Source organism: Haliaeetus albicilla, chromosome 18 (genome assembly GCF_947461875.1).
Source record: "Haliaeetus albicilla chromosome 18, bHalAlb1.1, whole genome shotgun sequence".
Lineage (NCBI taxonomy): Eukaryota > Metazoa > Chordata > Aves > Accipitriformes > Accipitridae > Haliaeetus > Haliaeetus albicilla.
The window spans coordinates 24,090,565-24,116,720 of record NC_091500.1 but is presented as its reverse complement, the minus strand read 5'-3'; the positions used below and the strand labels follow the sequence as shown (position 1 = coordinate 24,116,720).

The following is a 26,156-nucleotide window of genomic DNA, read 5'->3' as shown; positions in this document are numbered from 1 at the left end:
TGGTTTGCATTTATGACAGTATAGAAGAAAAAGTACTAAAATTATGTTTCCGCTATTAAATGGCATTAGAAAATTTCTAGCATACAAGAGAATGTGTAACTTCTGTACGGTCAATGGGTACATTTACTATTAAATGGCTATCAAGATGTGGCTGCTGTTCCCATGACTTCCATTTTTTCTTGTTTTAACCTGTGCATCAGTACAGCTGGAAGGCAATTTACACATTTTGCAAAAACATATTTCAATTTAAGTAAGAAGGAATGCATGCAAATAATTTAAAACCTGTTTCGGACTATTAATTTCTCTTTTAGGGAGAATATGTTAAAAAAAGAAATAGCAGCATAACCAATTAATATAATTATTAAATAATTATATTATTTTAGAAAACTATAGTTGAAATTGTGTTGTGAAACACCTTTTGAGCCTTATGCAACTCCATTGGTCCACACTGCAATAGGCAATATAGGCATCTGTTATAAACCCATACCTCCCAAAGGAAAAAGAGTGGAGAGGCATGAGAAAATGTAGTTCTTTGTGGGAGTAGGGCTAATGCTTTCCTTAGACACATACAATGTGATAATGCATCACATCTTTGTCAAAGTGATTGGTTATAATGCATAATGATTTTTTTTCCTTTTTTGATGTTTTTTTTTCCAACTCTTTTACCACTGGCATATTTAGATTAAAGATGTGAACCATCATCTCCCATATCTTTTAACTGAAAGAGTCTGTAACATTCTTTTTAAGTCATGTGTCTAATCTTGCTCTGTAAGATTCTATTAAGGCCACCTATCTCTTTCTGTTGACTATTATAGCCAACTTCTGTACTTATTTTAGAGAATTCATTCAGCCTAAAACATGGGCTGAAGTACTCCAGTTATATGCTTTTTTTCCTAAGCGTGCTGTCTTTAAGCACCTCCTGAATTAGACAGTAAATGAATGGGAGGATTGGAGATTTCAATTTTGCACTTAAATGTGTTACAAGTCCTGTTCTAGGTACATAAGACCTTACATTGACTGTGATCCATAGCTCTATGTGACTTTTTAATTAAAAATTATAGCACTATACAAAATATTTTTCCATGTATTACTTGAATGAATAAGTAATTAATTTTGAGTTCTAAAAAAATTTCAAAGGTGAGGAAGGACTCTTTGAAAAAGGTATTTTTATTCAAAGGCAATTGTATTATGGATTCAACATTATCAATGTTTTCAAAGAAAATACAAGGTTATTCATGATAAAACTGCACTATAAACAGATATGAAATATTTTTCCTCACGTTAAACATATGGTAAAGTTTTACAGTACCCTTTAAAGGGTGATATAAAAGTGTAAAGGATGATGATAGAATACTATTAACATATGTTCCATATACAATACAATGCTAGGGTGAAAAGAACCATTAAGAGTTACAAGCAGAATATCAAGTAAGCATAGGGACTATCTTGTGCAGAAATAATGACACCACTTTCAAAAATGTGTGTGAAAAAAATACAAATCGGAAGAGCATATGGAAGTTATGGAATAATTGCTTGATAAAATGTCTTCTGTGCAGTCTTTATATTACATATTAATATGACTTACTCTACTGAATGATAATATTACTGTATTTAGTTCTAAATCTTGCCACCTGATGATACAGGTTTTTAAAACTCATTGTGATATCTTCTGCTGGTCAGCTACAATGTGCCTTGTTATCTTGCATAAGAATAGAGAAAGAAAATACTTTAAAGGACGTAAGAAGATAAGAGAATGTATGTTTTTTCTCTCTTCCCATTAAGGTTGACCTACACTCTTTGTATTGCTAGAATAAAGACATTTAAGATACCAAATCCGTATACTCCCTATATCCTTTTAGTTTACCAATTAAAATGAATTTTCGCAGATATTAATTTCCAAGATACAATTTGAAATGTTTATCAGTGGGAAAACACATTGTTTTGCATAAGTTCTTAGAAATCTAGATTCTTAGATTTCTAGACAAGTTATAATCTCTATTCTCTCTGAAAATTGTTTCCACACTCACTGTATTTTGTATTGGTTTATTGAATGTTGTTGTAGTGTTAGTATTAGAGATTTTTCTAGCTATATTTAATTCTTTTCGTTACTATTTTTTATTATTAAACTGTTGGCATTTGGGGTAATCCTACTGATATCTTAACAAGATAAACATGCAGCATTTATCTTAAAATGTTGGTCTTTTACAGTGTGTATTTTGGGGATCCTTTTTGTAGCGGTAAATCAGAAATGAGAAGAATAAAGTGTATAAATTAAACTGAGAGGATGGATAAGAAAGGTAACCATTACATCATTCACCTTTGAGAAATAGTCTTCTAGGTTCCTCACTTGATAAGAACTGGAGTCAGTATCACAGGTCATTCTGTTCCGTTATCCTGGCCTGTAATAAAGCGCTCTGGTTTTTTATGTCATGAAATTAAAGGCTTTTCTTCATGTTTAATAAGCTGCTTCACCTTTTCCTATTAAAATAATGCTGTGTGGGATTTTTCTGGTTTTGGAACATCCAGAGAAGTTAATTTCTTTTTCCGAATAAAAGCAACAGAAGCAGCTACCCAGAGTGTCTTTGCTAGCTAGCATTACAGCACTTCAGCATTAACACTTCAGTAGGACCCTTCTAAAGCCTGGGAAATTTTATGTTCAGGGTCTGTCAAGCAGAATCTTTAACACTAACTAGGCACCTAATTTCAAAGTTCAACACTTTTTGTTTTTATATCGATCATACACATCTTCCTTTCTTCCTAATCCTAGGTTAAGCTGTTTGTGTCAGATGCCTTAGCCTGATTTTGATTTCTTCCACAGCAATTTTTTGTGGTGATGTATCTGCAGTGACTTATGGTCCCTCTTTTCTTACTAATTAAGCTTTGAATGAAAGTTCTCAGCTAAAGAAAGAATGTCTTCAAAAATCCTCATTAATGGTTTAATCATTTATTTTAATAATTTAAAAATATTAATTGCAAAGGAATAGCAGTGTTGTGTTAGAACGTAGACCTATATATTACACAACTAAGAGGTTTCAACTGAAAAAAGTTAACATTCAATTAGTTTAGCAGCAGTCTGTATATGATACATCTTAAAGGCACAACAAACACAAAATGGCACTTCAAGCTAAGTGTGGCATCTATATAGATACAATAACTAGGAACATGAGACTGGGTAAAAGTTGCAAAAAGGAATTTTAAGTTTATCAGATGTTTTTACTATATGACACATTATTGATACATGTTTATAAAACTACATCAGTTTATCAGCTTGATTTTTATTTTTTTGAGGAATGAGGCTATTTTGCATACTTTTATGAAAATTTCAGAAAAAAAATTATTCAATACCTCTCTAACTTCCAATGATATATTGTTTCTGATTAAAAACAATATTCAGTTAAACTGTGGGCAAGATTTGAATATATCTCTTCTGATGAAAATGTGATTAAAGATAAATGGATTCAAGTGATAAACTGGTACACTGTAATACTAGTTTCAGTTAGCAATCAGAGTTCTTAAAGGAAAACACAAATAAGTATTCTATATCTAGGACTTCTTAAGAATATCTTATAAATTTGTTGGATTACCTTCCATGACAATTAAATCATAGAGAAAAAACAAATTTGCTTTATATCCAGATGTATTTTTTAACCCTAAAAGAGATTAAATGTCTGTTTAAATGCTTTCATGTTACATGTGAGAATGTCACTGGGTTTCCTCTAGTTTGATGGTGATTAAAACCAGCTATTTGGTTTTGGGAGAGTATGTTTTTTTCTGATCTAACACAAAATGAAGACATCTTTGGAGTTGTAAAAGGACTTCAAAATAATATATAATATTCCTGAGTAGTGATATAGATGCAGCACCAAAGGGCATAGCAGCCTTGTATCTTTTTATCTCTCATTCCTTTTTAGTCCCTAGAGAAACATGTTTCCTAAAAGAATATTGAAGACACATGATGTCTATGTTAGGAGTAGGTTAGATTTTTGTAGTACAAATTATCATTTTCTATGTTTTCTTAGATGAAGTGTGCGTAAACAATTTGTTCTGTTTGAATCAACGGGCAGGAAGAGAAAATAATACCTAGTTTATAACGACATGAAGTCATTCTTTCTTCTCCCTGTCCCCCCATCCAGTTAGTTTTAATTTAGTAGTTTTATCTTCATTCCTAACTCAAGGAAGTAATTCCTCTGTTCTCTGTTACTAACATGGCTGTAACTGAGAATGTACATTTGTCCTCGGTCCTTTGGATGTGAATCCTACCTTCCAAGCCTGCCCAGAGGCATCTACATTGCACAGCTCAGCACAGCTGAGGCCTGAATGCATGCATCTCTGTTGTGTGTGCAGTTGTGTACATTTATAGCTATGATTTCTGACTAAAGAGCAGGTTTCTTAGTGTTTTGACTGAGCTTGCAGAGTTTTCTCAGTCTGTCGGGTAGCACACTACTTGCTTTGTCAAAAATTCATTTCTGTACATTAAAGCTCAGTCTAGCACTGCTGAAAGAATTATTACGACATATAAATGCTTTTGCAATAAGGAAAACAAATGGCTATAAGGTCTCTGATCATTGCAATTTGGCAGTTGGTCTGAGAGCAAAATCAATGGAAGAATTCAATCAATTTTCTAGCTATGGCCAGTATTCTTAAAAGTTCAGATCAAACCATTTCTACAGAAGATTGCACATACTTCAGAAGGCTGAGAGAAATAAGAGATCTGGTAGTGTCTCACAAAAGAAAGTTGACGCTGCTTCAGAGGAATACATTGGGTTGTCTGTGCAGTTGTCCCATGGAACTCTGACAATGAATATGTCACCCATAAATGATTAATAAAAAAAAGGTTTATGAATATTTGTGTGTAAGATGTGGAAAATAGGTCTGTGATTCAAGAATATTGAACACACCTGGTATTTCTCTGTTTGTCCCCTTCAAGTAAGAAAATCATCATGACAGTGTCTCTGCTATTATTATCTGTAGATGTTCTTGCTTTTTCATATATTGGTAAGAATTTGTTGCATCCATGTTATGAGATAGGTTGCTTGAATCCTCACCAGTCTGTTACACTCGGGATATAGGTATGGGCAAAAGGAACATGCCATAGATGCAAAGCCAAGGCTTTAATGTTATTCCAAAGAAAATCTTAACAGTCTAATCAAAAGATTATTATTAGTACAGTTACAGTGTTACTAATATTTTAAATTAGGTAATGCTAGAATGACATACAGACAAACATCTAATATCTACCCCTTTCTCTGGTGTACACTCACTCTTCCAGTACCTATATGTCTTAAGGTGAATGGTCTCAGTCTGGGAGAAGGGCTACAAGAAGTTCATTCTATAGAGAAAACCTATTTGTTATCACTCTCTTTTATTCAGAATTATATATACATATATATATGATATTGTGTTATATCACACAGTTGTACAAAGCTAAAATGAAGTAGTAAGTAGTTTCCCGACGATCATTAGATAATTACAAGTTAAAACAAGTCTCCAGACTGCCAGAACAAGTCCATAAAAAACCTGACAGAGCCTGTGGCCTGTTTTGTAAGCTTAACACAAAGTCTATGGACTGTTATTAGCAGTGCATAACTATATTTACTGGGCTACATGGCTAAGGTTTTACTTGTTAAGGGCTTTTTATCCTTTCCATATATTTTCTGTATTTCATGATTTCTTTGGATTTATAGTAGTACTAGAAAAATGTTCAGTACCCTTTCAAGCTTCTCATATGGACTAAGGGAATTACCATAGTGCAGGTCTCTCTCAAAAATATGAAGCAGTGTATTTTGTTTGTCTACTGGCATTAAAAATTGCCCCACTTCTATGTTCTGTATAATCATAGTTTGATATTTTTAGCCACTTGATCTACTATGTTCAAATTTTGTATATTAGCTCTTCCTAGAGAAACAAAAGATATGCTACTTCCAATTTAATTAATAGGAAAAAATCCTGGGACCTGGGGGAAGATAACAACAGTTAGATTAGGTGGCTCCTGATAGTGCTGTTTTTTCTAAACATTTGAACCTAGGAAGACAGTAGGAGATGTCAAATTGCTAGAAGTCCTAAACTGATAGAATTTTTCCAGTCTACTTGTAGAGTTCCCTCCCTTTATGCTAAAGAAATGTTGTGGGTTTATTGTTTCATTTGGGTTGGTTTGGGTTTTTGCCTCTTGAGTAATATCAGGGTTATCAATAGATAGGGGAAAAAAAAAAATAAAAACAAGCTGGGAAATGGTAGTGTTGAGGCTGGAAGTTTGCCCTTCTAAGGAATCTCACTGAAGATCTGTGTTAGTTTTGTGAAAACAAATCTCAGGGTTTATCAGATCATATTAGAGAATATGAGTATGCCTGTAATGTTTAGCTAAACTGCAGGCACTTGCCAACAGCACAATGAATTCAAACACCCCTGCCCCAGCAAAACAGCACTTTGCAAATATATTCATTTTTTTATACTGAATTGTTAAAAATTTGAAACTTTCTGAGATTTCATGGGCATTTTTTTTTATAATTGTAAGACTGGTGGTTGCCACTTAGAGCACTGTGGCTAGAACTTCAGGATTTTTTTTCTGGATTCTTCCCCTAAGTCATCTGAGTTCTGTGGTGTATGGCTGTCTAGCACCTGTTAGGTCATTCAGTTGTCTGTCTTAAGCTAGTAAACTAAGCCTCTGGTCTATGCAGTTCTGTTCCCATTCAGAAGACAGATTTGTTGGCTTTATGCTCTGTGATGAAAGGATGACATGGTTAAACTTCTTGTATCATGGGGCTGAAGATGGGCATCCCCAAGTTCATAACTGACATTGTCCTTGAGGTAGATGAGTTTCAGGTTTATAATATGAACTTTCACAATACAAACTTCTCTGCAATATAACAACTTCATTAATTTAGAGTGATTTGTTTATTCATACTAAAGCTATTTTTGTCTTGTGTGAAATATAGCCTGTTATTTCTGTTTAATCTTCTGTCTCCTGTGATCTTTAAGGATCTTTGGAGAAAGCCTAGTATCAGCTGTGTGTATTGCTTATTCTATTAGAGTTTTGTTATCTGTGACACTTTTTTTTTTCTGAAACAATTTATTGATCTGTCATGGCTAACAATGATATAAGAGGAATTAGACTATCTTTACTGAGATGCAATCAATCATCTGCATTCTTTGTAGAGTATTAGAGAATAATGGAGGCAAAATAAAAAAATATATGCAATCATTGACAACATTAATAAATCTGTAAAAAATATAATAAACTCAAAATATATTTAAGTATAAAACTTCTATCAGAAAAATCCTAGATCTTAACTAGAACTTAAAGGATTTTCCACTTGTCACTATATTAGTCTCAGAAAGTGTATTTCAATGTAGTAAGCATACTTGTCAAAGCAGTCTTTTAGCCGTAAACATGGAGTACTGTTGAGAGAACAGACTAGATTTCTGAGACCAAGCAATCTGACCATGGCATAAAAGTAGGGGATTAGGGAACAGGAAAAAATGGGCTCAAGTCTCATTTTCATCATAGAACTATCAGAGCTGATAGGCATTACCAGCTGCCCTTGGCATGTACATGCAACCAGGAGTCAGACAGATAAAACCAACTCTTCATTTTCCTTAGCTTGTTTCCTTTTTGTTGGGCACTAAAGGGTTGTAGTTCAGGAGCAGATACTATTCTGTTCTAAGATGCGAAGATGTGCTAAATTCATCATATTAGCTAGTACTGATACGGATGAAGAAAGTGAAGTGGTTAAAGCCTCCTTAACCTGTCCTATAAATCCAGTGATTACTAAAACAGTTCATCCAAAAAGGGCTAGCCAGATGATCTTTCTACCCCAATGATATAGCTGCACATTTTCCACATGGGAAATGTGACATCCTTCTGCATTTCTCAGTCCTTCTTCCCTTTTCCCTTCTCCTTTTTCCTTTTCCCTTTTCCTTTTCCATCACTTGTTGAAAGGTGAAAAAGAAATGAAGAGGGTCTGAAGGAGTTGCAGGAACCCTGACAATAATAACATAAGCTTTATGGTAAGAGCTAATGAGAAAAGTTCCAGAGGTAGGCTGAGTACCCACAGATGAGGTTAAGGTCTCACTCTAATGAGTGAGACTCATTAGTTTGCACTAATGGCCATATGTCTACTCAGATCCATGCTTGCATCTATAATCAGTCAATTCCCCCAAACTGAGACTCAAAAGAGAGCACATTATTACATATTTGCTACCCTTGAATTACTCAGCCACCTTTTCATGGCATTGATTTGCCCACATATTTCATTCAGCAAGTGTATGCTAATTTGTGTCCCTATCTCCATTTTACTTGTCATAAGAATAATCAGCATACAAACTGCAATTGAAGTATCATTAAACTTGGCTAAAAACTGTCAGAAATAAAGTACAGTGGTTGGGTTTGGGGTAGTGAAAGAACAATCAGCCTTTTTTTTTTTTTTTTTTTTTTTTTTCCCCCTAGAATTGTGTTCCAGTTCAGTTAAGGTTCAGCTGTAGGGAAACATGCAAGCTTTGTTTGCTTGTTTATTTGTTTCTCAATGTTGAATGCAAGCAAAAGGTACCCCTTTTGAAATGTGTGCTTAGTTTCAAGAATTCTGTGTAAAAGCAATATTTCTAGTAGATTTGGATGGATTTAAAGAAATGAAATCTGAAAGACATCAGGATGAACTATTTCTTAGAAGTTTCAATACTTTCTGTCTCTGAGAAGAAACCAACCAAGGAAAAATGCTGTCTTTAAGACCTAGAATGTCTTGTCCTGTGGAGCTTTTAGAATTTGGGAGCATTTTGATATTCCATTTGTAACATGATAAAGTATGTTTCTCCTACTAATTTTTCATTTGTTTTCTTTTCAGCTCCTTGTGGCTATAATGTGACTGCTCAGAATGGTACAGTTTATTCCCCAGGATTTCCAGATGAATACCCAAATTCCAAGGACTGTACTTGGTTAATTATTGTACCTCCAGGCCATGGGATTTATATCAACTTTACCTTACTCCAGACTGAACCTGTGAATGACTACATTGCAGTTTGGTATGCAATTTTTTCAAAACAAAAGCGATTTTTTTCTGATTGATTTATCAGATTTTACTGTCCCAAGCTACAGCTTTTGCTTAGTATTGCTCTTTAGGTTGTCATATGTGCTGAAGAACAGCATAAAACAAGTTCTACGATTCTATGAAAAAAAATAAATATTATCTGTCACTGTCTGACCTCTTTAAGAATATTGTTCCAAAATTACTTTGAAACTCTAACTCAGCTATCAATCAGATCTTCTTTGAGCTCTCTGTTTTCTAAGTGAGGCCATGTGAGGTCAAAGTGATGTAATGATCTGCATTATGTTTAATTACGTGTTCCACAAACATGAGGCAATATGTTAGTTGTAGCAAACCTTTTTGACATCTTTAGGCATTAACTAATTTAGGCATTAATTAAGATTTTATTAAATTTTCTTAATATCTTAATATGGCTGATAGACATGCTCTCTGTATTTCTGAAGCCAGGATTTTAGCCCTCGTACCTCTATGTCTTTAAGCTTCATAACATATGTTCCCCTTCTCTGAACTTGTATTTCTTACCACCCAAACCCATCTCAACTTTGTGTCCTCAGCTGGAGGAAGAGGTGTCAGGGCTGTCTAAATTCTTGCATAAGAATTTACTGCACTCAAGAGCAGGCATCGATGACGCTGAAGTTGTTACGTACTTTCTCATCTATGGCTAACCCTGGTCCTTACCCCATATAATGTGCAAAGTGACTTAGCTCTCATACATGCTACAGACAGTTCAGCAAAAGGACAGTTTGCACAGAATATAGGATGTAACTTACTCCTCTGTGAGTCAGCTGCTCCCATCTCCCACCTAGTCCACTATTCCTGTACCTATTGCTGTCTGGGGTGAGTTTTTTCCAGACAGCAATACTAAAGTCCATGTAATACAGGGAAAATCCAGTCAGTTTATAGAGATGCGTAACTGTTCATCATCTGCCGTTTAGCTACCTCTGGTATCTGCATTACCTATAAACCCAAGTCTTAAATGCACCATAGGTTGTCCTGTCTGGCATGTTAAATAAAAACAAAAACCTTCACTGGTAAAAATCCAACTGTATCTATGACTTCCCTTTTTGCCTAAGCAATTAAGTCCTAAAATTGTGTCAGCTTTTTGAACTTGTTTGGCTGAAGTATGTGCTGAATTCCTGAACTGTTATATTCTTTTAATAAAGATTTTAAAACAACTGTTTTACAGCTTATCCCAATCATCCATGAATTACAAGCATGCTTTCTTTAGAGTTATTTTCTGAGGTATCAGCAATGGTCAGCTCCTGCATTTGCTGGGAGGAGGCTGTTTAGTGTAATTTTGTTTAAGTCATTCATGTATATGCCATTCACTTCTGTATAAAAAGTCAAATCTTAATAGTAAAGCTTTTTGGTTTGCCTTTGTTTTTTTCTTCTGGGAATCAGACATTTAAAATGAAAACCTAAGTAAATTATCAAGTTCCTATTCAATATTCATAACCTTCACTCTTGTTTTCAAGGCAGTAGGAAGAACAAAATACATTTTTATGCCAAGTCACCCATAGTTTATTTATTCTTGTTGTCACTAATACAAGAGTAGAAATTGGAAGCCTGAATAATCCTGAAAAACTGTACAAGAGAAGAATAATTAATTTAAATTACATTTTTAAAAAAACAAGTTGTATGTACAATTTATGTACATGACACACATTCTTTTAAAACTTGAATCATAGTCCCTACGGTGGATTTTTCTTTTTATGAACAGATTATCTTGATAGGTTTGAGATAGACAAATATTAGTTAATGCTTGGCTTTTTAACAATACAGCTGAGGTGAACAAATATCCCTCTGATTTAAAGACAGTGAAAGTCAAAAGCTAACAGTGTCGTGGTTTAACCCCAGCCAGCAACTAAGCACCACGCAGCCGCTCACTCACTCCCCCCCCATCCAGTGGGAGGGGGGAGAAAATCAGGAAAAGAAGTAAAACTCCTGGGTTGAGATAAGAACGATTTAATAGAACAGAAAAGAAGAAACTAATAATGATAATGATAACACTAATAAAATGACAACAGTAGTAATAAAAGGATTGGAATGTACAAATGATGCGCAGGGCAATTGCTCACCACCCGCCGACCGACACCCAGCCAGTCCCCGAGCGGCGAATCCCTCCCCCCCCCACTTCCCAGTTCCTAAACTAGATGGGACGTCACATGGTATGGAATACACTGTTGGCCAGTTTGGGTCAGGTGCCCTGGCTGGGCATGAGAAGCTGAAAAATCCTTGACTCTAGTCTAAACACTACTGAGCAACAACTGAAAACATCAGTGTTATCAACATTCTTCACATACTGAACTCAAAACATAGCACTGTACCAGCTACTAGGAAGACAGTTAACTACATCCCAGCTGAAACCAGGACAAACAGCTATCAGCAAGCTTCTAGATAATCTCCAGCCTTCTAAAATACATATCACAAAAGCTTTTTTATTCAGTTTAGATGCATTATATGTAAAATACAAAAAGACCAGGAATAAGCATTGCAGAGCTCAAAACATTTTTCAGTCATAAAAGCAGGGGTTTTTTGTTTGTTTATCTATTCTGCCTGGTCAGGCCTGAATGTTCTATATGATGATATTGAAAATTAATGCAGCCTGATGTTACTGGAGTATATTTCTCTTCGGGTGTCTATCCTACTGTTCAGAAACAGAAAATGTTTTTTTTCCTTTTTTTTTTTTTTTTTTTCCTTAGGCGATACCTTTGAGTCTTTAGAATGAATTTAAATGGCAAGAGTAACTTGCAACTTCCACACCTCTGTTAGTGTTAGTCATGAGTAAGGGCTTGTAGGATCTGGGTCAAAAATGTCAGAAATATGATAAGATTAGAAGAGTTTTCTAGATTCTTTTTTTCAGCTGCTGTGTACATAACAATCTTTGGCAGGAACAGACAGAGAAGATTTCAGTCAGCCAATAAATTTCTTGCCTGTGGAAATATAAAAGCTATTGTAAAATACTCCTGGTGTCTCAAAAATATTAGGCTTTGAAGTTAAAAAGAGTATTCTGTGTTGCTAGAAAATGAAAAAGAAAACAAACTCATTTTGAATCATTAGGACAAACATTTTTGTCAAAAATTTAACCTGTTCCTCAAAGAAAAGAAACTGATAATGTAAATGTTAAATACAGTATTTCTTCAGTTTATTTTTTATGTTTCCTTTCCTAGGGATGGTCCTGACCATAATTCGCCTCAGCTGGGAGTTTTCAGTGGAAACACAGCTCTGGAAACAGCTTACAGTTCCACCAATCAAGTCCTCCTCAAATTTCACAGTGATTTTTCAACAGGAGGATTCTTTGTCCTCAATTTTCATGGTCAGTTTGCTTTATATCATTAGCATCTAATTACCACAATCAATTAGTGAATTTTAAAAATATTCTTAACTTTGTGATGTACTGAATGATCTTAAATAAATTTACCATGATTCATGGATTTGCTACTTTTTTTAAATAACAGTACAAAATAGTTTTTAAAATAACTCATTAAAAAGATCTTAAGAACATTAATTTGTGTCTTTAAATAAAATACATTCTGTCTTTAATGTTAATTATCGCTATCTAATATTAAGCTTTTACTTTTTGAGTTATTTTGGCCCATTTATTAGTTAACTTACTTTGAACCTTCTGTAATAAAATTCTTCACCGGCTGACCATGCTAGGGCTCATGGTCAGAAAGGTTGATGGGATGCTGTGGGAGGGTTGAACAACAGCTTTAAGACTGATATCCAGCAAAATACTTTGAAGTTACAGTCAGGGCTACAGGGCATGCAGCTTGGGGATCTAACTCAGAAGTGAAATGCTAAATTCTAGTTCTAATTCTGACTAATTCACCCAGATTATCTATATTGAATGAAAGATTGTTAGCCTTCTGGACTGTAATTCAAAAAGATAGGGTGAATTAATTCACAAGAACAGGAGGAAATGCCACAGAAAGAGAGTACCTGAAGATACATATTTACATGGGGAAGTCTTTATGAAACTAGTACTCAGAGTCTGAGATGTTTTTCTTGTCTATGTTTTTCTCCAAAAAGAAGGAAAATGTTAATGCTGGAAACCTGCTTACTGTCTGTTTCTTTGATACTTGCTATTACAAGTGTCTAAGCAGCTTGCAAAGCTTTTTTTCTCAGGTGTTCTCCAGAAAAACTGGTGCTATTACATGTATATAATAATTACATGTATGTTTTTGTGTGTGTGTATATTTATATCTATATTTATCAGGAACACCATACAAATACATTAAGTACACAGGAATACATATACGCTTTCTCCTTCCTGTCCTTGGAAACTCTCCGTGGATGAAAAACTCTCCACGTGTTTGGGGTTTTTTTCTCCTTGTACAATTGCTTTACAGTGACGGGCTGTAAAAGCTTACGTGGAAGATAAGGGCAGAGTCCCAACATTTTGTGTTTCTTAACTTCTCAAAACCAGCAAGTGCATAGGACTATCAAGTTACAAGGACAATTTGTGTTCTTGACTGTGATTTAGTTCCATGAGGAGGAGAGATTTTCTCAGCGTATGTGCACTCTGATCACAATCTCAAATCTCTGTTTTGGATTTTTTATCCAGAAATGGCTTCTTCAGCTGTTGTAGGCATTCTGCTCCATTTCAGAAACATGTCAAGTCATTGTACTGGTCACCTTCCTTATGAGATTGCTCACAATTTATTGAAACAGATTTGAAGAGTAGAGAAGAGATTTTGGTTTAAAGGCATTGTGTTTTGGCTTTTTTTGTGTAACTTATAAAATTATTATTACGATTACTGATGTTTCTTCTTAAAGTAAATATATATATACCTGTATCCTGAGAAAGATCAACTCCAAGTATGCTTAAATTAAGCATGAATATGACATGCCAGGTGTGTGACAGGTAATTACAGATTTTCAAGGAAATCCAAGTAACCTGTGATTTATAACCATTAGCCCTATCACATGATGGAAAAGCAGCCACAAGAAACGTCAGCCTTGTAGCTGCAAAAATCTCCTCATAAACATCACAACTGCATCAAATCCTACAATGGATCTATAACTATCTAGGCAGTGTAATATACTATCTATACTGATAAAAAATATTTTTTTATAGATAATATGTAATGTCATGACATTTAACTTGGAAAATGTTGTAACTGAGAGACCATGAGATTCAGTGCAGCTTTGGTAATTTGGAAAGTGTGAATAGGAAATGAATTTTCTGTAAAATAATTCTTAACACACCAGTATTTAATCTTTTTTTTCATTTAATTTTGCAGCTTATCAGCTGAAGAAGTGCCAGCCTCCACCCACAGTTCCACATGCAGATTTGTTTACAGAAGATGATGACTTTGAAATAGGTGAAAAAGTAGTATCTCCTTTTCTTTTTTATGTTTTCACTAGAATTCTATTTAAACTAAACTATTAATATATTTCATCTTCCACCTGAGCTTTTGGTATACTTCTGTTTGAAGGGTTTTTTGGGTTTAACTTTTTTGTCAATAACTTTTTCAGGAGATTTTGTGAAGTACAAGTGCCATCCTGGTTTCACCCTTGTTGGGCAAGATATATTAACCTGCAAACTGAATGCACAGTTGCAGTTTGAAGGATCCTCTCCATTTTGTGAAGGTAAATATATGCTTGCATGGTGTGCGTATCATTAGTATGCATCCTTTTTTATCTTCCTATACATTAAGCATCAAATTTTTGGGCATTGTATTTTCATTAATGTTTAAAAGAAAAGATTCTACTTATTTCTTCAATATCTAAGAAACGCACACGTTTTCAAATTGGTCCCTAAAATTTTTGCACAGACTTTAAACTCTTTAGAATCAAAAGACAAGTGGCTTTAACTATTTAACTACACCATTAATGAAACACTGATTTCTAAAATTCATTTAAGTTATTTAACATTGTTTCATATCAAACCAAAGAATTCTTTTCACCCCTGAAGCGTTTTAAAAATGTGTATTTAAATTAAGCTTTCAAAATAAAATAAGAAATTATTCGCTCTGCTTTCACAAATATGGCGACATTTTATGACAAAGTCACATGAAAAATGTGTTCTAAAATAATATGTGGCAAATTTTAATTCATGGAAGCACTAAAAGTCTTTCAACTATTCATACTATGTTTACAATTACAGTATTTCAAACAAAGAATTAAAAAATTTAATATGAACAATTTTTAGGTGTGCATTCATACACAATTTGCTCATCTTCGTAGAAAACAAGTATATCTTGGAGAATTGTACTCAGTCCTCTAAATTATGTTTTTCAACAGATACTGTTGGTTATTTTTTTCTTTAGTTTGGTTTAGTTTGTTAAATAGTGGGTAGCAAAAAGATTTTGAAATGTTGAAAAAGTGATCGAGAAAGCATCTGTAGAATTTTGTCCTGAAGTACCTCAGATTTTTTCTGGGGGGGAAACAAGTTAGTGATGAGACACCATCACTGAAATTTTACGAAAGTCAAAAAGTGATGAGAAGTTCTGATATTCATAACATATTAACAGGGATTAGCTTTGATCTATAATATGTAATTACGGATGGAGCATCTTCAATATCACGAAGTAACAACATCCGTATGCACAACTGGTAACACTGGAAGGCACAGCAATTATTATGACACTTTATTAACAGCTGTATCTCTACCTTGCTTCATGTTACCCTGGTGCTCTATTTCCATGATCTAAAAATTAGTACAGTATTCATAGTATAAGCTGCATTAGTTTCTTGATGCCATAATGTATTTGATGCATGTGTAAGTAATTTGTCCATATGACCACTGATATGTGAGTAAAGTTTTTACCCCTCCCCTTTCTTAACTTGTGCATAAAATAATTTGGGATCTGTCATAGATTGAGAGACAGGGACTCTCTGGAGTTGAGTGGAAAAGATTCAGTATTCATTTCAGGACCCTCAACATACAATATGCAAAAGTAGTGAGAAAATTATGCATTTCTGTATATTTCTTGATCAGATAACTCAATACTTATTGATGTTTGATTTTTTGTCTGATTTTTTTTTTCCAATCAATGTATTTCTCTGTTCCCACTGTGATATGTTAATAAGATCATAGTACTGCAAATCCAGCTTTCAATTTTAAGTTAATAGTAACAGCAGTAACTTAACTCTTGACTGTGTCAATTAGAGTGTAAATGAAAAATGAAAGCCTGAAGTAAACAATTATTGTAAAAACTACAGAGATATTAGGAGCTTCCGATAATGATTAGCCATCTGTTAAGCACAGGGAAGTAGTTTGTTTCCGACAGTTCTTGCAGATGCTGTGGAAACTAGTGGCTTTCTCTGATGGTAGCAACGCTTGGTTTTTTGCAGTCCTTTGAGAATTTGTAGATTGTGGTGGGTTAACCCTGGCTGGAGGCCAGGTGCCCACCAAAGCCGCTATATCACTCCCCCTCCACAGCTGGACAGGGGAGAAAAAATATAACGAAAGGCTTGTGGGTCTAGATAAGGACAGGGAGAGATCACTCACCAATTACCGTCACGGGCAAAACAGACTGAACTTGGGGAAAATTAATTTGATTTATTACCAGTCAGATCAGAGTAGGGTAATGAGAAATAAAACCACATCTTAAAGTACATTCCGCCCACCTCTCCCTTCTTCCCAGCTCACCCCCACTCCCGGTTTTCTCTCCCTCCTCCCCCCGGCGGCGCAGGGGGACGGGGAATGGGGGTTGGGGTCAGTTCCTCACCCCTTGTCTCTGCCGCTCCTTCCTCCTCAGGGGGAGGACTCCGCACTCATTCCCTGCTCCAGTGTGGGGTCCCTCCCACAGCAGACAGTCCTTCACGAATTTCTCCAACGTGGGCCCTTCCCACGGGCTGCAGTTCTTCACAGATTGCTCCAGCGTGGGTCCCTTCCACAGGCTGCAGTCCTTCAGGACACACTGCTCCAGTGTGCGTCCCCCACGGGGTCACAAGTCCTGCCAGAAAACCCGCTCCAGCGTGGGCTCCTCTCTCCATGGGTCCTGCCAGGACCCTGCTCCAGCGCAGGGTTCCCACGGGGTCACAGCCTCCTTTGGGCATCCCCCTGCTCCGGCGTGGGGTCCTCCCTGGGCTGCAGGTGGAGATCTGCTCCCCCATGGAGCTCCCTGGGCTGCAGGAGGACAGCCTGCCTCACCATGGCCTTCCCCACGGGCTGCAGGGGAATCTCTGCTCCGGCGCCTGGAGCACCTCCTCCTCCTCCTTCTGCACTGACCTGGGGGTCTGCAGGGCTGTTCCTCTCACATATTCTCACTCCTCTCTCTGGCTGCCTTTGAGCAGGTTTTTTCCCCTTCTTAAATCTGTTCTCCCAGAGGCACTACCACCATCGCTGATGGGCTCGGCCTTGGCCAGCAGCGGGTCCATCTTGGAGCCGACTGGCATTGGCTCTGTCAGACATGGGGGAAGCTTCAGTAGAAATAATCTGATAACCAAAAAAGCCATTGGACTGATTCAGAGACAGGATACAATGGAAGTGGATGCATTAGAGTAAAGATTCTGGCACAGTTATGTTGGACAGACATAAGAAAGAGAGGAGTGTCTTTACGTAACTTGGGATGCAGCCTTCTTCAGACAAGTTGTATCTTTAAATAAATTTTATTTTCCTTTCTGGAAAATAGAATTACTTGTTTTTATTCCATCCTCTCCAATACCTCTATCTGTCTACATGAATTATTACTATGGGGACAAATGTGGAACAGAATTCCTATTTTATGATAACACCCTAGCTTATATTTATGAATATTTCTTCTAGGTCATATGAAATATTGGTAGATCATTTAAAAGTTGTGGTTTTAATTACCATCTTTATGGTGTTTACTCTTAGATAAATATAGGAAAGTACTCGCGTTGCACCCTGAAAACCTAAGTGTCTGAAAGGGAGAAATAAGTATTTCTGAATCAGACCAGAAATCCAATATACCAGACCATATACCCAGTGTTCCATCGCTGGCATTGGCCAGTAATGGTTTTCTGGTGGAGCATGTAAGATCATTGCAAGCATGCAGTTAATTAAGGCCTCCACCCAACTGTAGCTAAGCCACTTTTAAGCTCACAATTTTCTTTGTACTTTGAATCCTGTAGGGCTATTTCTTCAGTGGATTTATTCAGTCTCATTTTGAACCCATGTAAATGCTTTAAACCCACAAAGTTTTGTACAAGAAGTTCCATAATTTATTTATTATGTGAAGATGTTTGTCTGCTTTGAATTTAGCACCTGCTGTTTTCACTTGTGTCCTCTAGTTCTTATGGAAAAAGAAACAGTAACAAGTTGTTCTCTATTCACCACATTTATGGCATGATTGTATAAACCAGAAGATATTTCATACCTTTAATCATTCTTGTCATCCTTCTCAATACCTTTTCCAATTCTACTCTGTTTTTTTTGAGGTGACATAGTATAGAACTGCATTTATACAATGCTATCTGATTCTGATAGACTTGAAAAAAATTGGTACTTGCCATGTAATTTGCATATTGTATTTCAAACAAATTTTTGGACTGCCTTCTTTTATTTCTGCATTTTACCTGTAGTTTATAATCGCTCATATTGTCCTTATTTGGATCAGCTTCACATTTTTTAAAGGTGCTAGAAAACTTTCCATTCTCCTGCTCTGTGCCACTGTGTTGTAGTAGGCGAAAAATATATTTATATAATAGAAGGCCGGGTTCTAGGATACTATATACAAGTCTGATGACATATGTGGCAGGCAAGAAAAATCAGTCTCAGTGATCACTTCTACATCATTCTGAATGAACGACCTGCAGAGCAGCTGTAATCGCACCACACTGTACTTTTCTTACAGCTCCCTTTGCCTTCCTCCCTGGTCTGCCTGAGGACAGACTTTTTCATAATGCTTGGCACCATGGTAATGTGCCAGGTATTGTCTAATGTGCAGAGCCCTAGGCACCCTACAGAACATCCTCTCATTGTGCATGAATTTATGTTTACCAGTAGTTGACCATTTGTGATTTGTATTTATACACTTGGAGCCTCTGCTCTCATCCTATCCTTATATCCTCTTGTTACAAATTTCTTTCCTTTTTTAATTGCTGTTAGGGAAACGTAGAGATGTAAATTAAAGCATGATGAGCTTTGCAACTGTAAGAAATATTCCTGTATTGGTCACAAATATTGACTTACTAGTAAAACAGCTAATTGGCATTCGGTGCAAGGTAGAGATCTCTAATCTGGCTGCTCAAACCACTTAGAGAGGTGGTGTGATAATATTCTCCTAGTGTGGTGCTATTTATGAATAAAAAGCAAAATCAAGGATGGAGACATCAGAAGTAGTATTAGAGTTAAGTCAAGAAGCTTAGTCAGGCGTTCCCCAAAACAACCAAATCAGATTTCTGCAAAAGCCAGGTTAGGTAATCTGTTTCTCCAAACTAGGATATGATGAGAATGTTATGTTGTCCTGCAGAATTACCTTTCTCGTGACACTGCCCCACTGCACTCAATTACATGTGGCTGTCTAATGTGAAGGTCTTTGTTACTTCCTGTTGGCTTTCTCTAAGCATTGCCTGTATGTATGGATTTATGCAAACTAACAAATAACAGTACTTGGAATTTACATGTGCAATAATATGACTAAAAATGAATGTAAAATAGATAGCTTATGTCCTCCAATATGCCTAAAGAAGGTTGGTTTTTTTTTTAATATTTATTCCTCTTATCATTCCAAACCATTTTACAATAGCTACTTTTAAAATTCATGGGATATAGTTATAAATAAATGATAATTAGATATTTTCCAGGGCTCAAGTGTCTAATTCTGTGTTTTGCAGCTCAGATTTTCTTGATTGGTAAACTTCACATCAATTCCTAAGCTTCTAAATGTGTAGGGAGTTGAATCACCCTGTAACTTAGGTGACAGAAGAGAGTCCAGAAGGTATCAAATATAATACTGAAGAATATAATGTTAATGTGTTAATTGATTGGCAGATAAAAGAAACACTATTAACAGTGGAATATGTATGCCTCAACTGAATTGATTTGTGTGACTTTGTATTTAGGAGTATTCTGTTTTGAAATACCATGCTAAAGGTTGGTGCTAACAGTGTAGAACAAAAGGGTCCAAATTGCAGATTTTTCTTTTCACTTGTTGTGTGTATGATACCAAGAAAATATCACTGTGGAGTTTATTTTTGTTGAAGTGATAAATACTAGTTATTAGTGGTAATGGAAAATGGATGTGCCTTTTGTTTTATAGAGCAAGGTGAAGCAGTCTCACTGTCTCAGTATCTCAATTTTATGTCTTGTAAAATGTTCAAGTCTAGCTTCCATCCTAGAGATTAAGTCATGCAATCTGCGGCTAAGCTATACTGGGGGGAAGTTGGTGGGTATTTCATTATGGTGGAGAAAGAGAGCCAGCTGCCAAGATGAACACTGCCAATTTGCCACGTAATCCCGTGGTGCAGCCAGCCTCCCAAACTGCAAAGGAGCAATACGCTGTCTGCCTTCCCATGTCCCTGAACTACTCCAGAACTGTTCCTCTTTTAAGTCCCTGTGGTATGTCTCCTGTGAATGGTTGAGGTTGGAAGGGACCTCTTGTCCAATGACTCTTAGGCATAGGAAGTGAATCTTGGCCATAGGAAGAGTTAGAGCTATAGCTTGCCGTGTAGGGAGATTTGGCCACTTCTGCTCTGGCACAGGAGACCTACGGAGCTATTTACAGCTTAGAAAGACATAAGAGTTTCATTTTTACTTGAATTTTCTGCCCTAAGAATATGCTGGGGGAGGCCTCACAACATGCTATTTTTGTCTCAGTACCACAAAAGAATATTCCATATCCTCTTTCACCCTTTGCGTTACTATTTCCACTGATTTGTAGTGAAGAAATGCATTTTTTTCACATAAACAGTACTTGTTCCTTTTGGAAATTGTTCTGTTAGTAAAGTTTTGAAGTCCACTAAGTGAATACAATAGAATATATGGAGGAAAGAACTCCTACAGCAATCCTGCATTGACCTGTTTCTTATGTTGTGTACATGTGATGATGTGTTCAAGGAAATTCTCTGACCTTTAAGCTGTTGATTTTTAATATTCACTCACCAAAGAAATGTTCTTAATTACAAAGTAACATCATACTTTTCCTCAATTACGAGAGAAGGGCATGAGGAAGCATCTGCAAAAGGCACATTTTCCCCTGTGGTAAATAAATTAGTTTCGGGTCCCTTCTTAAGAATCAGCTGCAAGGAATGAGAAAGCTAGCAGCAGTCTTTCTCTGTTATTGATAACTTTTACCTGCTTTTGAAAAAATGATTTTTGTTGTTATTTTTTCAAACCTAGCAAACAAGCTATTTCCTTGCCTTTTTTTCTGCTTCTCTTTTTGTCTCTGATGTCCTTTACAAGAAAAAATAGATGATTTAAGAACAAAGCAGGTGAAAGAGAAAGGCAGAAAAAGTAATTTCTGTGGGTTTTTCATCTTTTTTTTCTTCTCCCTGCAATTTCTTAGTCGTGTCTCTTTTTCTTTTTGCAAGACCATTCTTACAGTGGCCAATTCTCATCTGGAGCATTTTCAGAGGCTTCTGAGATGCTCACAGTCAAGGTGTCTGTGCTTTCTTGAGTGATTGTCTTTCTTCTTATTCTATAAGATTTCTTTCTCCCAAAGGAAACTAGCAATTTTCACTTCTCTGCATTGGTGACTTTCCTATGTTTTCTCACTGCATTTCCTTCCCTGGCTCCATTTCTTTCATATACTTGCAGTGAGTTTCTTGAGATAGTGAAGAATATTTCAACACTTTATGACAGTGTTCTGTGGATCACTGTAAACTGATCTCAGGTTTTTCGAACTGTAATTTTTAATCTTATTCTTACTTGAAAATCCTCCAACCCAGATTCCAAAACCTTCATATGCTGCAGTATGTAAACACAAGTTCATGCAGCTTGTTCTTAAGAAGATACTTATAGTGCACCTCTTTGGAAATGATACCTGTGGGAACTTTGCTGAAAGAGCACCCATGTAATGGGCTGTGATAAAAACCTTTTAGATGAACCCAACTGTAAACTTTTCTGAAGAATGTACCATCACACTTTCCATTTTATGAGATCACCTGGCTTTAGTTTTGTCTGGGCTGTATCTGTGTAACATCCAGAGTTTATTTGCAGGCCCCAAATCTGAATGACCAGTAAATAATGTTTTTCACGAGTAATTTGACCAATGGTCATTTCCATAACTCCCTAAGATGCTGAAGAAAAGCAGGCAACAAAAGGCAGTTGTATCCTTACCATATCTGCTGTTAGTTTTTAGATATGGCATGTTTACTAAAAACCATTCCAGAGGCATTTGCTGCAGTCCCATATGTTCCTTCCAAATCTCCTGTGCTTTGCAACTACTTTTTTGTCATGTTTAGTTGATCGTGACCATTTCTTAAAGCATAGTTTATCCAGAGAAGTGGTAGTTTTTCAGTGTTGAAAAGAATCACTGTATTTTGCTGTGAAAAGTCTGACAGCATTACTGATTTCTCCAGGATACTTGTAATTTACAACTTTGAAAACCAGCTGTTAATCCACAAGTTGCTCTAGTAGACTTCAACATTATAAAAAATATTCTGATGAAGCCAATACTGGATCAGTAAAAGTCATCTTCTTTTCTTAAAAACGGTCTTGTAGCTTAAGCAAATGATACTACGGGGTAAAGGAGGTTGTGGAACTGTGTCATGTCAGCTACTCTTCATCACTGATGAGCACTTTTACTGCATGTCTGACTGGAAATGCCACATAGCTAGCCAAACTTCTGCTTGGGAGTAAGTCTCAGGTATTTAACTAAGGGAAAATAGTTAGTTATTTATCTTACAATATGTTTCTGCCCAATGTTGTTCTCTGATAATTTGCTGGTTTACTTGTACTTTCTGCAGATTCATGAGACAGAGCACTTGCTGACTGTATTTTCTCACATTATTCTTCTCTTATTCTGAAGTATATAGGAAGTCAAAGTAACTGTGTGTTTCATTTTAAGATAATGAGAAAGAGAAGCTACTGTCATTAAATACACACAATGCTGTATTCTTACACAGAAGCTTGCATGAAATTTCTGGGTGTAATTTGGCTTCAGGTGTTTCTATCTCAAGAGGCAATTCCTGAATTAAAACTGTCAAAAGGATTCTTACTACTTTATATACCATTACCCCATAGGCTTTCTTTCTCTTAGGATGCCTTCTATGAAAAATGGTTTTACCTTTTAGAGATATCTCTGCTATAGCCAGTGCTGTCAAGTGATAGCAGAAAGGGACACATGCCAAGGAAAAATTATTTGCTTGCCATTTTTTCCCCAGCCCACACCTTGTTCTCCCTGCTTGATGGTATATTTTCACTTGCATATTACATCCCTCCTTTTCACAGGCTGACATTTTTCTCTCTGACTGAAGAAATTTTTTAGCTAAACAAGATGAGGGGGAGGAGAGGAAGAGAGAGTTTCAAAAATCTAATATGTCTTCCTGCATTTGCTGGCATGATAATGCTACATATTCTCCAGTCTATTAGAGCAGACTGAAGAAGAAAAGGTTATGACAAAAATGAGTAATAAGTAGGTTTTACTTTTTCATACTTTCCCCCTTCTTATATCCCTAAATAATTAGAGTGGCTTTTAGAGAAGTGATTTATAATTTATGCTATAGTATAAAAAAAATCACAGCTGAAGAAAAATCACCCCAACTTTTGTGCTGAAGGCTCAACCTGTAAGTCAGATCTAGGGAAGTCTTGGAACAGTCAGAAAAGAACTGTTCTGATTTTTAGTTTCTTTTTTCTAAATTTTGGTGCCATTAAGAAATTGTTAGTCTGCAGAAAATGAGTTTGTAAGTTAAGTTTGAAACTAATACCTTTCTCACTTAATGTATCATTATTTAAAATATTCTAAAGAATCTGGGACAATGAATGGAACGTTGTATTGTTGCACTTGGGCATGTACACTTTCTCTTACCTTCCTCACACAAGTCTGGAAAACTCTATCCAGGTTAGAGAAAAGACAGGAATAAGCCAGCTTCTCAAAGGTAAAGGTCTATGAACTATGTAGGAAAGTGATGGTTCATTTATATGTGAATTAATTGATTAAATTCCTATTTTGTTTGCATTGTTGCTTCTGGTGGAGGGTTCAGGTTTGTGTATGGAACAGAAGGTAAAGACTGGACATCTTTTATAAAATATAATTTCCTTCTCTACCAGTATGCTTAATTTCTTTGAGAGGACAATTGATAAAGTCCCGATACTGTTTTCCAGAAGTTTACAGCAAAACTCTTCTTAGCTACAACTGAACCTAAATTTCACCTACGAGTTTGTAAAAGGCCAACTAAGGGAAATGGTCCAGTTTTTTATGTTTGTTTCTGATAGTTACATGTGGTTTTTCCCCTGTAACATTCCCCACCCCTATCATTTTCCCTCTGTTGTTACATTTTTCATCTTTCCTATACCCTTTAATTTATGCAAGTACTTGGGTACTGTGCTAGACAGTTTCCAGGAATGCATTTCTGTTCAAGATATATTTGTGAATCTGACACAAAAAAAATTGTTAAAATGCACATATATTATGAAACTGTGTACAAAATGTATCAGACTTCAACAGTGAAGAAATGAAAAAATCAGTCCTGCATGAGAGGCAAAATGTTAAAGAAAAACAGTGACCAACAAAAGAATTTCTTAATTAAAACCAGTATTTAGGATATAAAATTCACAACATTTTAATACAGTATACTCTTTGTCATATGCAGTCATCATAAACGCCTATGAATACCAGGTGAAATTGTTATGAGTTCGGAGTTTAAATAATAGGGGAAGTGGTTGCTGAGAAGGTCTTACTTAGTTGACTTGGACTGTTCTGTATCCAAAATAAGCCCTTTGTGTGCACAAAACATGTATGCTTTCAGTTGATCTGGTGTGCCTAGAAGTTCCAATATGTTGTCATGTTTATGTAACAGACTTCATTATTAAAGGTGGGAGGGGTTTTTTAGACCTCAGATAGAAGACAGCTACCAGGTTTCCAAATAAAAATTTTACCAGGCCTTTTACCTCACCTGTGTGAATGATCACACCAGCATATGTGAATCCCTTAGCTGTAAACCCTTTGGGCTGTGACACATTTCGGGATGAATGTTTTACTGTAATTAGTATCCTGTTTCATAAACGCAAGGTTTATAAAGGTAGGTGGTCCTGTTTCTGTTTGTGCTAAAGGGAACTTTATTGTTCCTTCCATCTAGAATATGATTTTAACATGTTTTCATTTGGAAACTGAACCTCAAGCATACATATCTCTGAAAAATAATACTGGTTTTCTCATGGAAAGGAAATGCTTTATTTCATTGCTACTCTTGTTTTCTTCTTGTGTCCTTTCTAGCACAATGTCCAGCAAATGAAATCCGTACAGAATCATCAGGAGTGATCCTCAGTCCAGGTTACCCAGGCACCTATCCCAATTCTCAGACCTGTTCTTGGACTATAAAGGTTGAGCCAGGATATAACATCTCCATCTTTGTAGAAATGTTTCAAAGTGAAAAGCAATTTGATGAGCTGGAGGTATTCGACGGTAAGAGAGATGTAAATTCTATCTAACCATAAAAGAACAAATATCAGGTCAAGTGGGGCTTGATTTCCAATTGTTGGTTTCATAATGCAGTGATACATCTGAAACTTAATAGTCCAGTATTTCTATTCCTTTTGCCTTAAATCTAAATCTGTTAGCAAATTAAAGTTTTTATAGATGTATTCAAGACAAAGAAGATTTTAAATTTTCTTAGATGTTGTTAGAGGAGGAGCAGTAGCAGCTGCAGCATCCTTATGAAAGTCACACCACTTTCTGTTTCCTGGGAAATGTATGGAGGTGTCTGAAAGGAGAAGTTAACATGCTGGTTTGTAATGGATCATTTCTGGTGAGGAAATATTTTGGGGTCATAATTCCATTTGTCCAATTTAATAACATTATTTGAGTCCCAATGCTTAAATTTGAGTCCAAATACCTAGTCTACTTTCTCCATGGCATTGCAGAACCAGTGCTGCACATTGTTTGAATATACCCGTTAAAGTATTTGACCATCTGTTTTAGGGCAAAGAGTAGAGAAATGACAAAAACTCAGTTTCTAGAGTGTTACTCATAGCAGCACCTCTCAAAGGGCCCTATTTAATTAACAGGCTATTCTTATTTTCTACTGAATTCTGAGCTTATTATA

At 35.9% G+C, this 26,156-nt stretch overlaps 1 protein-coding gene across 1 annotated transcript in view; it reads left to right on the top strand.

Annotated features, from left to right (window-relative positions):
* The window catches only part of CSMD1 (CUB and Sushi multiple domains 1), a 1,233,014-nt gene that overhangs the window by 1,087,729 nt on the left and 119,129 nt on the right, over positions 1-26,156 (top strand). Inside the window, exons 43-47 of the mRNA XM_069805938.1 lie at positions 8,835-9,012; positions 12,206-12,351; positions 14,282-14,362; positions 14,517-14,630; positions 25,328-25,516. Coding sequence (XP_069662039.1) covers positions 8,835-9,012; positions 12,206-12,351; positions 14,282-14,362; positions 14,517-14,630; positions 25,328-25,516 — 708 coding nt within the window. The remainder of the gene's footprint in view (positions 1-8,834; positions 9,013-12,205; positions 12,352-14,281; positions 14,363-14,516; positions 14,631-25,327; positions 25,517-26,156) is intronic.